The sequence below is a fragment of the Muntiacus reevesi genome, chromosome 15 (assembly GCF_963930625.1).
Source record: "Muntiacus reevesi chromosome 15, mMunRee1.1, whole genome shotgun sequence".
In the NCBI taxonomy this organism is placed as follows: Eukaryota; Metazoa; Chordata; class Mammalia; order Artiodactyla; family Cervidae; genus Muntiacus; species Muntiacus reevesi.
The window spans coordinates 45,062,997-45,077,739 of NC_089263.1; the positions used below are offsets into that span (position 1 = coordinate 45,062,997).

At 49.5% G+C, this 14,743-nt stretch overlaps 1 protein-coding gene across 1 annotated transcript; it reads right to left on the minus strand.

Moving 5' to 3' along the window:
* Positions 1-8,604: 8,604 nt before the first annotated feature.
* On the minus strand, positions 8,605-13,703 carry FOXA1 (forkhead box A1). Its single transcript, XM_065906571.1, has 2 exons — positions 13,586-13,703; positions 8,605-11,241 (listed from the first exon to the last, which is right to left on the minus strand). The coding sequence occupies exons 1-2, from the start codon at positions 13,655-13,657 to the stop codon at positions 9,904-9,906; spliced, it is 1,410 nt and encodes a 469-aa protein (XP_065762643.1). The 5' UTR covers positions 13,658-13,703; the 3' UTR covers positions 8,605-9,903.
* Between the last annotated feature and the right edge of the window lie 1,040 nt (positions 13,704-14,743).

The following is a 14,743-nucleotide window of genomic DNA, read 5'->3' on the forward strand; positions in this document are numbered from 1 at the left end:
AAATCTAAGTCACTGCCATCTTTACCCAGTATAAATGCCTTTCTCTCCCCAGTATTTCTAAACATGTGATGATGAACAAAGGAAGCACAGCAGTCCACCAGGTGTGGGATAATATGTCATATTGAGGACGAAGATTAAATCTCTTCTTGATGTTACAGAAGAGATTTTATAAAAGGTGACTTAAATAACACCACACTGTAAATGTTAGGTCGCCAAGATTCAGATCCATTCTTTAATAAGTTAATAAAATGTGGGGTAGGGTGCAGGGGAGAAGTCATTCATTCCTTGACAATTTGTAATACAGATTTGGAATTTGATAGAAGAAAGAAAGTAAAGTCGCTCAGTTGTGTCCAACTCTTTTCAACCCCATGGACTGTAGCCCACCAGGCTCCTCCGTCCATGGAGAATACTGGAGTGGGTTGCCATTTCCTTCTCCAGGGAATCTTCCCGACCCAGGGAACGAACCCAGGTCTCCGGCATTGCAGGCAGGCGCTTTAACCTCTGAGCCACCGTTTGATAACTCATCTAAAAATTAGTGTTACCCATAGACCTCTTTATTAGAGATTCAGAATATCTTCAAGTCAATGTTTTACATCCTTTTTGATGTAAATGGAAACCATAAGTCTTCATAAAACTAAGTACGTGTTTTAACGTAAGTTGTATTCAGGATGTTACTGTGTAAGACAAAAAGAGGAGAGAAAAGAACAAAAGAAAAGAAAATGAAGGAAGAACTGAAGTCTTCTCCTTAACATTACCTATTACAATAGATTTTTCTCCTCCACCTCCCCCAGATTCCTAGGCCTAAAAACTGGGGGAAGTGGTCCAAGTTTCTTGGGATAAATATGTAAAGTTTTCACTACTTAATGCTGAAGGTGAGTAGAGTAGAAAAAGGGAAGGGAATAAATAACAGAATTCCTGTATCTCTGTTGATGTATGGCAGAAACCAATGTAATATTGTAAAGCAATCATCTTTCAATTAAAAATAATTTTTTTAAAAAGCTAAAAAAAATCCTATATCTCTTGATGAGAATAATACCTAGCTGAAAATCTTACATCTGAAATGCTTTTCTTGGTTTGCCCCCAAATCAACAGATCACTAATTTACTGCTTCCATGCTTAGGGGACAGTCATGAGGACAGAAGGATCTTCCATATGCTATTCTAAATCAGCATATCTAACTGTGTGTGTGTCTCCACACACACACCCTATATCTGGCATATCTAACTATCTACCTATCGATATCTATTATTCTAGCTGCTTAGTCCTATCCAACTCTTTGCAACCCCAGGGACAGTACCTGCCTGGCTCCTCTGTCCATGAAATTCTCCAGGCAAGAATACTGGAGTGGGTAGCCATTCTCTTTTCCAGGGGGTCTTCCAGACCCAGGGATTGAACCTGGTTCTCCTGCATTGTAGATGGATTCTGTACTGGTCTGAGCCACCAGAGAAAGCCTATAGTATATGTGTGCTGGCTCTAATTCCCTGAAGAGAAAGGTGAAGAGTCAAAGCTTCAAGATTAGGATAGCCATGACTAATTGGCAATGGATGACTAATCCTAACCCATGGTTACTTCCATAGAGCATTTTATGTATTCTTGCAAAAACAAAATTTTCCATTTTCTTTATTATTATTCGTTATCTGATTGAAATAAAACTGCAACACATACTGTCCACAATAATGAGTGACGGGGGAAATAGGGTTGAGTAGAAAGTACACCTAGCAATGAAATGACTCAAATTTTAGACACTGTAGAGAAGTCTTCTTTGATCTTGATTCTTAGGGAATTGCATGCACGCACACACACACACACACACACACACCTGAAATCAAGGTACCTAACAGTACCCGTTTTAGCCCCTGTTTTTCACTTGCGTCCACTCAGGACAGCAGGGGCCGGAGGAGACTGAAAGGGCAAAGACGGCAGTGGACGCCGGGAGGAGGCGCTCGCGTGGAATCGGGGTCCCCGGCAGTGTCCACCCGGCCGGAAGCGAAGGTACAGCAGCTCACGCCCGGGGCTGGCACCTGGCGCCCGGGTAGCGACGTGGTGTCCGGCCGTCGGGGCTCCGGCTCCTGGCTCCGTTCTGCGATCCACGCAGGTGGCGGCTGTGAAAGCCTGAGCGGAGCGGGTTGCAGGACGGGGGCTATTTAAAGCCGGGTTTATCAGTGCTGCGTTGCGAGTATAGCTGGCTTGCGGCCCAGGACGCCGGGGGTCGGGCTGCGCCGCCAGGATGCTGAGAGCCCTTCGCGCTCAGCCATGGGCGCAGTGCGTCCTTTCTGGCGGGCGCGCGGGGGCCCCCGCTACTTCACAGCAGGAGGCCGGGAGGGAAGAGAGTAAACACCCAGCCCTCGGGGAATGGCTGCAAAGGGAGACACGAAAAAGAAATCAGGCCCGAGAGCCGCCCCGCCCCCTCCCCCGCTGCCTCCGCCGGCGGCGCCACCGGGTCCTGCAGCCTCCGGGAGGGCCCGCGCCCCCGCGCGCCGGGGGCGTCGCATCCCGGCCCGGCCCGCTGCAACTGCGCCTCAGAGCGGGTCCCAGGAGCGCGCCTCGCTGGCCCGCCCCGCCCGGCCGGGCCCCTCGGGCGGGATAGAGCCCCGCTTTGCTCTTTTCGTTGGCCAAGCACAATTGTGTTATTGGAGATAATGAATTCAATCCCCATCAAAGGGCATTAGGCTCGCCCGGGCCCTGGAGTTGCTGATGCCTTTTTTTTTTTTTTTTTAAACCTGGAATGAAAGGCAGAGGAGGGGGAAAAAAAAAATTCTCTAGGGGAGCCTTTCCCCTGATCGCCGCTTTTGAAGTGAAGGGGCCCGGGCATTGTTGTTCACCTCGCGGCCCATACGGCTGAAGAAAGCCTGGGCTTTTGATGGGCTGAGAACCGCCTCTGCAATGAGCACCACGTCGGGCCGCGCGGCCTGCGGACAGCATATGTCTCCGGGGTGCGCCGGCACCGTCTGGCGGGCGGGGCCCCAGGCCTGGCGGGAGGGGGCTCGGCCGTGCCAGCTGAGAGGCTGGAAGCGGGGAACAGACCCGCACCCACCGGGAGCGTCCTCTGGGGCCTGGGGTCGCAGCTCCTCGCGCCCACTTCGTGGCGTAGCGCAGGGGATGCCTTCGTGGTTAATCAGTTAAGACCTCCGACTGGGAGGCCAGACAGCCCTTTGGAGGTGAGGCTGGGGAAGGCAGCGGGTGAAGGAGGTTGGAAGTCTTTAGGTTTAGTCACTGGGACCCAGCATCTAGCTGTCTCAGCTTGAGCTGGATGAGTCTGCGGCGGTGTAACAACACCGCAGGCAGGGGCAGCCGTGCCCCACGCAGTTAGGATTTTTCACCTCTGACACCACGCAGGGCGAGCCAGCTCCGGGCGGGGGGCGGCGGGGGGCGCGGAACGCGGGGCGGGGGACCCGGAGGCGCATGGCCCGCTCGGCCAGCGGGGCAGGTTCTCTAGGTGCGTGGCGTCCGGGCCTCTCAGTTCTGAACCCGGGGCTGCACATTAGCATCAGACCGCTCTTTCTAAATCACTTGGTGCAGGCATGTAAGTTTGCTTATAGCGCCCTCAACGTGAACTTTCCCCACCTGGAATCGCCCCCCTCCCTCTCCCGCCGCCGGCTCGCCTCTGAACACTTTGGCCCAAGGGTCAGCAGCTAGATCCGTTCCCTTTCCTTCTCTGCCTTCCCTGCCTCCAACCCCCCCGCTACCCCTCCTCAAAGGATCTGGGCTATCCGCCCCATTAATACATTAGCCAGGCATAACACAAAGGAAGCGCGTGTCAGCAGAAGGCAGTGGTTTCAGGCAGAGGCGAGGAAACCTGGCCGGTGCCGTATGCTACAACACGGCTCATTGCAGTTGGAGCTTGTGAATCGGCCTCCACCTAGGAAGAAGCGGCGGAGAACGCGGCAGGAGGTGGCCCTCCGAGTTGAGGAGCTTTGGGGTTAGGCGTTTGTAGCTGGGCTATGGAACCGAAGCAGTAGGCTCCCAGATGGGACCCCGGGCAAGGGAACGTTCCAGAAACACCCCAGTCACCTAAATCGCGCAAAGAAAATCAGCTTTCCAGGAGTGCAGCACTAGGCGGGAGTCTCCTTGCTCCCTCGTGCATAATGTGTCCTTAAAATTAAATTTATAAACGAAACACTCCCCCACCCCTAAGAAGCCTCTTAACATTCTTCTCATTAAATTGTTTGTGTTTTAAAATAACAACTCCTTGGTGTGTGTGAGAGAGAGAGACGGGGAGAGAGAGAGAAAGCGGACCTGGGACATGATCAGACAAGCAAAGGACTAACTGAAATTTCATGGGAGAGAGGGGAAAGATACTCAGAAGGTTTCCAGTTGAAAACATTTCCCCCCTAATTCCAGGCAATGCTTTGGGGGAGAGGTATTTTCCAGGTTGTTTTTCTTAGTTTCAGTAATTTTTTTTTTTAAAGGAGGAAAAAAAAAAGTCCCTGGCGTGTAATGTTGAAGAGGAGTTGAGGAAAGAAATAGAAAGTTAACCTAAGGCAACCTCACTCACTCAGAATGGCACTGACCAGACCCGGTCTGAACTTGCTCTGGATGTGCCTTGACTGGCATCCCACTTGAATTCTGAGGTCTTCAAGCATTTATTCCATTCAAGCCCTTTCCTTCCCGGATTTTGAGAAAGAATATTCCGTTTTTATACTCTAAGTTGACTAGGACATAGAGAACCCCCAAACATCAGACAGTGATTTCTAGAAGGAGGGATGCTCCTCACTTCCCAGGGCTGCAGAGGGGAGCTCATGCTCTTAGACTGTGCACTCAGAGCTAATATAACTGGAGAAATGAGGAAGTTAGAAAAAGAAAGGTAACAAGGGAGAATTTCCCCTTTGTCAGATTAAAAGACATATTCATAAGAAGGAAAATGCATGCACTTTACAAGTTAAAGTTGAACACAATGGGTATGTTCCAGCCCCCAATTGCTTACTAGTATGATGGCTAGAGAAGAAAAAAAAAAAAAAAAAAAAGATGAAGGCTGCAGTCCCAGCTGTCCAAAGTTCAATGAACTGAGCTAGACCAGAAGCTAAAAAGAGAAACACCAGTGGAAACATTATGGCCTCAAACTTTACTATTTGGAAGGGGGAAAAAATGAGAATATTTAAAGTAATCTGCTTTTAAATGTTAATTGGATACACTAGGATCTTTAGTAGAAAATAAAACTTGAATGACTTTTTTTTTTTAAAAACCTTTTCTGTCTCCAAATAGATTCTATTTTTAAGTAGTAAGGTTGTAAAACCTTCCAAGTTATTTCATTTTATTACATTCTTACTCTCATGAGTTTTTACACATGCCAATGATTCTTTCAGTTCAGGAAAATCTTATTTCTAAATTTCAGCATAATTTAATTTCCTATTTAGTCCAAGGTAGCTTACAAATAATCACCTTTTTGCACATAATTATCTTGAAGTAATTAGACATTACCTTAACTCCATTTAGTTGCAAAACACATTTTACTACAATTCAAATAAGCAATTTAAATTTGATTTTTGAAAGTAGAACATTTGAACAAATTATTAATCTATTACATAATTTAAACAATTATATCTTTTTAAAGCATTTTTCCTCTTGACATATTGAAGTATCACATTAAAATACATTATAGCTAAATGTTCTGCAATATTACTGCTAAATCAACAGAAGACCAATTGATCTTGAGGAAAGGTTAATTAATTTGGGCTACAGGTCTCCTACACTGGCCTGCATTGAGAGGAATTTGTATCGATCACAGAAGTTTTCTGCAAAGAAATGTAATAAGCATTTTCGTGGAATTGAGATCAATTATTTAAAGTGCCAAAACAACGAAGTTTTCCATTTCTATCACTCCAGGAAATCTTTACTGCCATGGCTTATTCAAATCTGTTAGACTCCTGAGTAAAATAATGTTTTTTATACTTTCAGTGATATCAATCGGGTATCTAGCTTTCAGAGAATGAAAACAGAAGTTGAGAACTTTAATAGGATTTTCTTTGTTTAATCCCTCCTGCCATAATGATTCTCACCAGTTTCTTCTACTATGAGGGGATCGCGAAGGGACAATGGAAATTAAATTTTATCTTCGGTTTAAACACTGGTAGCTATCCTGTGGAAAACGCTGAGTTGCTTTCTACTTGGAAATACACATTTAAGTTCTGGAGTTTCTGAACACAACCGGTGAGCTTTTCTTCATCCCTAAATTTATCAATTTAAAAAAATGTTTCAGGCCTGGGACAAGGTGAAGGTAACATCTGAAGTTTCCCTCCCCAACACTATACATACTCACTCTCAAAACCTTTTTCTTGTTTTCTAAAAATGTTTGCTCTGCGGCTAGTCAATGGATCGGAGGGCCTCCGGAGCTTTGCACTTGGGTCTAAAGGAAGGTTTTTCCCTTCTCGCTCCCTCCCTCTCCCTCGGGAGACCCCTCCCCCACCTCCGGCGAAATTCCTAAATAAAGCGAGTCCGGTGGACCGCGGCTGAGCGGTCAGCATCCCCTTTCCGGCCGTCTGCTGCAGGAGCGTCCGAGGTGCAGAAATCTGGAGGCTCCAGGGCTAAAAGGGAGGTGGGAGGGGGTCGCGGGAAGGCGGCGCGCTCCGGGAGGGTCCCAGCACTCCCTCGGAACCACAGATGTTTTCCTCCTGGCTCTGGGGCTCCGCGTCCCAGCCCCGGGCGTTCCGGCATTTGTGTGTCCCGGTTTCCGAGGAAGGGATTACGCAGCGGGAGCAGCCGCGGCAACGCGGGCGTTGGGGCCGCAGGAGCGGTAACGAGGCGCCTGGCCGCCTTTGTTGACTTTTAGGTCTCGGGCTCAACAGAAGATTTATTCGCTCGGAGGGGAAAATGCCCAAACAATGAAGAACTAACTGCACTTGTCACCTCGAGATGCTTGCGGTCCTTCTCTCTGTCCTCCTTCCCCGGCAACCGGCCGCGCCGGCGCCCAGCCCGTGAGCGTCCTAACACACCGGGCGCAGATGGCATCGTCCAAAGGTGGCCGAGGGCGCGGTTAGAAAATAGTCTGAGAAGCCCACGAGGCGAGCCCCGCTCCCCGAGACCCACCGGGCTAGGTCCCCAGGCGGGTCTCCAGAGTGGCCTCGGCCGTAAACCCGCCGCGCGCTGTCCCCCGCGAACCCTGAAAAAGTCTCCGCCAAGTAAGACACCAAGAACTGGGGCCGACTTAAGCCTGGTGGGTGAATGCAAGACGCTTTATTGCTAATATGTTAGAAAAAGGGAAGGGAACAAAGTAAGACGATTTAGGTTCAGTGGGTCTGGGTAAGATTCCGAGGATCAAGCTCAAGCTTTTATATTACTTTTTGAACTCAAATATGCCAACGTTGCCCATTGTATAAATATGAATAACAATTGAGATTGAAAACTTTCCCCTCTTTTTGAGACTTTAACGTTCTTCCGAAAGGCCTCTGAATTAAATTTTAAAATTACTCAAATCAATAGTTTCCATCTCCTCCTTTCACTAGCTGAAGTGAGAGCGAGGGGTTGGATTTCTGGACTTTTCTCAAGTGCTACATGGCACCCCTTCTCCCATCTGGGGAGGCAATTACTCGATAATTAAGGGACTCACAGAGCTCTTTTTATCTTGTCTGCGGTAAGGAGGAGGCGATCAAAGTAAAGGCTGGCCAAGTTCAAGCCCTGGTGGGATGGAGTTCATACACAAGGGCTCAGGCAGGCCAGCCTCTGCTTGGGCTACTGTTGTTATTGTTGATGTCAATCCGAACGAGGCTTACAAAGAAATAGGTGGACTGGAAAGTGAGCCTACTATCAAAGGAGATTACTGATTTTGTGATCTCAACCAACGGTAGAGGTGTGAAGTTGCATTTAAAAGCTCCTTAGAAGGCAAACAAATCATCAGTTTTTAAGTTCTCAGGAAAAAAAAATTTGAAACAATGTTTTTTAAAAATACCTTCACAAAGTACAAAATACCCGCAACCCTGAAACGTCCTGGTGGCATTAAGCTTCCCCTGCAGGAGTGAATTAACCCGGGCCTCCCTGGGCCTCCTCTAAAGCTACCATGATGGGTAAATTTTGCCTTTTCTTTAGTAAAAAGACGGTTCTGGATCCTCTCTTGTAGACAACTTAATTTTATCAGCTACATCTGATATTTTATTCTCATTCAAACACTTTTCAGATAAAGGAAAATGATACACTGGAGAAGGGGAGGAAGGTAGTTAAATTAATAATATTTAAGTTCATTGTAGGAAGGCTCAAAGGAAGCACAGAAGACTTAAGCCCTTGTCAAAAATTGAAGTAAACATTACAAGGAATAAAGAATCTTTCAAAAACTCAATACTTAGGATATTAAATCAATTTATCTACCTTTTTATTTATCTACTTTTATTGAATCTCCTTAATTACTTTTCCCTAGCTACACGTTCATATAATAAAAAATAAAAAAACAAAAATTTTAAGATTCTTTTCCTTTTTGTCATTTCTATTCAGTGCCGGGCTTTGAAAAATATCATATTCAGAATATCCAGCTTGGATTTAATTAAGGAAAATAGCAGAAATTTTCTTTTTGTTAACATTTGATTTATTTAAAGTCCTTAGCTGCAAATGATCAAGAACATATTCCACAGCTTAAAATTTCTCACTTTCATTATTTAAATCAAAATATTTTAATTACAATCACACTGATAAAAATTAACATTTTAATTTGTAATTTTAACCATCATTTAAAGCAATTTCAGCTGTAAAGAAAAAAGAATAAACCATGCAATAAATTAACATCGAGAAAGCGAAGAGGAATAATAATGGAACCCGTCTGGCTATACTAACACCATGTCCAACTGTGAAAAGTGCATTAACACTGAAACAAGCACACGATGGCAATAATTAAAATGGCCACAATCAATTGGATTTTGGAATCTTGGACCAAATTTTGAAATACAGCTTCCTATAACTTATCTCTCCTCCAACATTGTAATAGTATTCCCTTTTTTTTTCTGGAAAAAAAATATCCTTTAAATGGTATAAATACAAAGAAGCTAATTTTACACGTGTTATATGACCTCAGAATGACATGACCATGGCCCTCCGCAAAACAAGGAGTACAGTTATTGACAAGGGCAATTCTCAAGGAATTGATTCCCAGGGCTATGTGTGGGTGGAGAGGAGGGGAAGAGGGTGTCTTTGTAACTTCTTGGTCCTGGCAACTCAAGAGCAGGTCTATCACCTACCTATTACCTTTATATGTTATATAAATATATGGATGATGTCTACATATCTGAGCATGTGCATAAATAAGTTCATATATATGATAGATATGTATTTCATTTAGAGACATCTGCTATCTGAACGTATCTGAAATGCAAGCTGAAAAGCGTGGCTCTAATCTGTTTATGTTTTGCTGTGTAACACCAGCACTGTCCTTCAGTACTTTTAACAGCCCTACTGTCTACTTGTTTCTTCACTCTTTCAGTTCTTATGGTTAAGAGTATTGCCATGGACCTGTAAACTGTGTGTGTCTGTGTGTGTCTGTGTGTGTGGGGGAAAGGAGGGGGGAAAAGCACAAACAAATATTTTACAAGCTTGACCATCTTTCTTTTTTTTTAAATAAATCCTGCACAGACTAGAACATGTCTGCAGGGGGGAAGAGGGAAGAAAAGGAGAAAGACAAGGAAGTAGGAGGATTTATATATATATACACTTGTGGATCATTAAACTTTGCAGGACAACTTTTGTTGGTTTGAGGTTGGTTTTCTTTGTAATAATATACACAAGGCGTTTCGAACAGGAGTAACAAAGTAACAGTCTTTTGCACTAGGGGAAAGATTGTGCACAAAAAAAGAAAAAAGGAAATAAAAATAGTTGGGATTTCATTATGCTGCTGTCGGCTTGGTATGTGTGATTTTGTTTGCTGTTGATTTCTCTCTCTCTCTCCTGCTACCAGCATGACCATGCCAGACAGACCCCGGTCCCAGGGAGCTAAGAAGTGTTTAGAACGGGTCTGGAATACACACCTTGGTAGTAGGCGGGCTCCAGGGCTGAGGGCTCAATGGGGCTCCTCGTGGCCACCGAGGCGCCGCCGAGGGGCAAGCTGGCGGGCAACGCGCTGCCGTAGGGCGAGTACTGTAATGCCTGCTCGTACGCCTTGAAGTCCAACTTGTGCTGCTGCTCCGAGGAGGACATGAGGTTGTTGATGGAGAAGGGATGATTGAAGGAGTAGTGAGGGTCCCCTTTCATGTGCAGCTGGGACTCGTGGGGTGCCAGGGCATGCGCCGGGTGGGAGGGGGGCACAGATACCAGCGCCCCAGGCCCAGAGCTGATCGGAGGAGCAGCCGAGGTGGCTGGAGTCTTCAACTCCGAGGCGCCCCCTGTCGCCGCCGCCCCGCCGTGGTCCAGAGTCTGGGGGCTGGCGGCGGGCCCGGGGGCCGGCGCGCCCTCTAGCTGGCCGGCCTTCCCGTGCACGCCGCGATGAAGGGGCGAGTCGGCGCTGGGGTTGGCAGCGCTCGAGGGGTCCTTGCGGCTCTCCGGGCCACCCTTGGGGCCGCCGCCGCCGCCGCTCCCGCCCCCGGGGCCCGGCTGCTTCTCGCACTTGAAGCGCTTCTGGCGGCGCAAGTAACAGCCATTCTCGAACATGTTGCCGGAGTCCGGGTGCAGCGTCCAATAGGAACCCTTGCCTGGCTTGTCCGGGGAGCGGGCCACTTTGACAAAGCAGTCGTTGAAGGAGAGCGAGTGGCGGATGGAGTTCTGCCAGCGCTGCTGGTTCTGCCGGTAATAGGGGAAGAGGTCCATGATCCACTGATAGATCTCGCTCAGCGTGAGCATCTTGCTCGGCGCCTGCTGGATGGCCATGGTGATGAGAGAGATGTACGAGTAGGGCGGCTTGGCGTGAGGGTAGCTGCGCTTGAAAGTCTTGGCGTCGCCGCCGCCGCCGCCAGCGCGGCTGCGGCCCAGGTTGGACGGCGCGTACGCCATGGGGCTCATGCACGGGTTCATGGCGGCCGCGTAGGGCCCCAGGCCGTTCATGGAGGCCGCCGGCTGCGCGCCCATGGCCCCCATGCCGCCGGGGCTCAGCGTCGTCCCCATGGCCGTCACGCCCGCCGTCATGCTATTCATGGCGCCCGCAGAGCCGCCGGGCATGCCAGCCACCGCCCCGGGGCTCAGCCCCGCGCCCAGACCCGGGTTTGCGTAGGACATGTTGAACGAAGCCGGGGTCATGTTGCCGCTCGTGCTCATGCTGTTCATGGTCATGTAGGTGTTCATGGAATTCATGGTGCCCAGACCTGAGTTCATGTTGCTCACCGGGACGGAGGAGTAGGCCTGGAGCGGAGACAGCGTGAAGAGGCCCCGAAGGGCTGAGTTAGCAGTGGGCGCGCTGGCGGCTACCGGCCCCCCGCCCCCGGCAAATCCGAAAACGAGAAGAAACCATTTCTGCAAAGCCTAAGATCCCCCAACCAGGGGCAAACCGGCGGGCGCCCTCCCCAGAGCCAGCAAAGAGATGTCGTGCACGGCAGGGGGGAAAAGCCTAGCTCGGCAGGCATGAAAGACAAGAACTCTCAGAAAATATGTCCCCAGGAAGATGGTAATCGCCTTACACGCCAGGCTTAGGGGCCGGCTTCTGGGGCCCCTCCATCGCCTCTATCCACGCCAGGCGGTATCCCACTCTCCACCCCAGATCGGGCCTCGGCAAAGCCGTCCTTTTACTTGAAAGGAGTTAAAACTCCGAAAATAGAATATCTCTGATCCTCTGCTTATTCACTCCACCTTAAGCGTGCGGTGGGTATGACAGTGCTTCCTCCCACGCCCCAGCCCCCACCCTTAGGCGGGCCACATCCCCAGATTTGCACCCATCTCGCCTAAGCCTGCCAGGCCTGGGCTGACCACGTAGCGGCCCGCGCTGTTCCGGGTGACTGTTAGTTAACCTCTCCCTGATAGAGCAAATCATCCATGGCCATATGACCAAACATTTCCAAACAATTGGCTTTACTGTCTTAGCAGCTTTCACCAAATGGTGACTTTTTGTAGTGTTTTCCATCTACTTGGAGCAATTGTAATATTAAAAGGGAAAAAACTCAGAAGTTGAGTAACTTTTGGAAAAAACAGATATATAATAGGAGAAAGGGGAGGGGAGGGTACATAACACTATCAATGCACAACCTACATTTAACTTTAACATGACTTTACAGCCATTCATAAATTTGCACTAATTTCATTACCTATTTCCAGGCCCCTAATGTTTGAAAATTTTGGTGACAAACTTTATAGAAGTAATCATATTTTTTACATATTCTGATATTTTGCCACTGATCATCTCAAAAGCTGGCTTTTGAAACTATATGAATAGTATCAAATACTTTAAAATTCAAAAATCAAAGTCCACTTGCTGTCTTTTAATGCTATTCTACTTCCCAATTCTAACCTGTAAAGAAGCTCTTTTCATAGAGAATTTAACTGACTAGTGAGTGGCGATGACTGTACCTGAATTAAATCTGAGGAAGTGTTCTGAGCTCCTTAAAACATCAGTAGGGGAAAACTCTTATCAAAGGCAATATGAGAATGCACTAGATATGTTAAGAATATAAAACTACTTATCTGTTAATTTAATAAAAATAATAATATCCTTAAATTTATTTTCATCCGAAAACATGACTTTATTTGAAAACATAAATGGTGAACAAACATTTAACTAGGTACACATTCTGCTATAGTATGCAAATAAACTCGGGATATGTTTGTGAATATATACATATATAAATATAAATAAATTAATTACCATGAAAATATTTCCTGATTTTATGTTTTTCTGTCCATGTCTTAAAGTATATTTTACTTTTCTTTTCCTCTTCCCAAGATTATCCAAGACAGTTTCAATAAACATTTTCAATAATGGTAAATTTTTGGAGGGTAATCGCCAGTTATTTCCAGAGAAATACTTTTAGGAGTAGGAGGTGGTCCCTTCTGTACCTGGTTTTTCTCGCAATCCCTTTGTGCACGCTGTATTGATAAAATAAACCACACGAACGTGCCGCCAAGGGGACAATGAAGAGAAACAGGTTTTCCGCACGCCCGGAGTGCTGGAGGAAAAGTCAGCTCGCACTAGCGCCACCCAGCGGTTACAAAGAGGAAGAAGCACACTTCTTCCCCAAACAGGGCTTTTGAAGAACTTTTACAAAATTACGGAATCATTTCATTATCAAGAGGCGCATTATTAGCGGCTGCGCGCTTTCATCAGAAGACATCTGAGAATTCAACTGCGGAAGGAAGAAGCTGCCCCGCAGGCGAACTCTAGCCTTTTCACACTTGCCTCAAACTCATGCCTCCGCCAGCCAGCCAACCTGCGCTCGGCACCCGGGTCTGGGCTCTAGCGCCCGTTCTCCGCAAGCAAGAGGCGAGTGCGTCCAAGAGAGCGGGTGCTTTCACAACAAGAGTTTCCTAAAACCGTCTCGCCCGCTCTGAGCGCCGATCGCCGGAATCCCGTCCCTGGGCCGGGCTGAGGATCCGGGTCTCAGGCCCGTTTAGCCAAGGCCCGGCCGGGGCTAACCCGGGTGGGTAGGCACCGGTGGCACGGAGGAGGCGCCCCCAGTCCGCCCGCCGCCCGCCTGGCCAGGTTTCCCCCGTCCCAGCACGGGCTCCAGGAACGTCCCTCCTGCCGCCCGCCTCTCACCTCCTGTGTGTCCGCGTAGTAGGTGTTCCAGTCGCTGCTCTCGTGCCCTTCCATCTTCACAGTCCCTAACATCCTGGAGCAACCCTGCTCGCTGCAACCATCCAGCCCTGTGCGAAGCGACTGGCAGCCGCGCGGCCCGGGGCGGGGGGCGGGGAGCCAAGCCGCTGCAGTCACCCGAGCGCCCGCGCCGGCCCAGCGCCACCCTAGCGAGGAGGAAGCCAGGAGCTGCGGGGCGCGGCGTGCTCGGCGGCGTAGGCGGCGGCGGCGGTAGGGCGGGCGGGGGCAGGCGGCGGCCGCGGAGCGCGGCGCCGGGGAGCGCCTCCGCGGGAAGTGAGCTGGCGGCCTCTGCGAGATGAGTGCAGTTGAGCTGATGTGGATCTTACGTCGCTCGAGTGCCCACCTCCTCGTCCTCTCCCCATTTGTCCGCCGCACAAAGACGCTCGCACCTACAAAGCCCGAGGTGCACCTGCGAGGCGGCCGCCCGCCAGTCCGGCTGCCGCGCCTCCCGCCCCGCCGCGCCGCCGCCGCCGCGCGCGCCCCTTGGGCCCCCTCCCGCCGAGCCCCCTCCCCCAAAGCCGACCCTCACTTTGTTTGCCAAGCGGCGTAATTGGTTTAAGCCGGGAGGCTGGGGGAAGAGGGAAACCGGGGTGGTGGTGGTGGAGGGGCGGGGGTGTAACCCCTCTTTGGAAGAGGAAAAAAGAAAAATAGGCGGGGCCGGGAGGGTTGGCGAGGGTTTTGGATGGGAACCGCGCAGCCGATGAAGGGCTGGGGGCGGTGGCGTTGGAGCCCGGGCTCCTGGGGGTAGAGTCGGCTACACGGCCCCAGGGTTCCCCTGGGGGATCTTCGGCCCTCGGTGCTGCGACCCCGTCCCGCGCCCCTCCTGCCTCCTACTCTTCTGCCCGCTTCCAGCTCCCGCCCTTCTGATTCCTGACCCAAAAGTTCAACCCCGGGAGACTGGAAAATTCAGACTTCCTCCTCCCACCCCCAGCCCCCGCCCCGGACTTCGGGATTGAAAAAGGAAAAAGCCCCACTTTTGCCCCGTCACTAGAAACTCGGCCATCTGAGTCAGCCGAGCCAGGTGACGTTAGGCCGATCCCGGCTCCTGGCTAGCAGAGTGGAGACGCTGCCACGAAACCCGTACCTGCGGCTAAGAGCAGG

Bases quoted from the DNA above. Each gene is read 5' to 3' on its own strand.
- FOXA1 (XM_065906571.1), bottom strand. From the start codon at position 13,657: ATGTTAGGGACTGTGAAGATGGAAGGGCACGAGAGCAGCGACTGGAAC. The intron at 11,242-13,585 runs GTGAGAGGCGGG...TCTCCGCTCCAG, and splicing joins ACTACGCGGACACACAGGAG to GCCTACTCCTCCGTCCCGGT.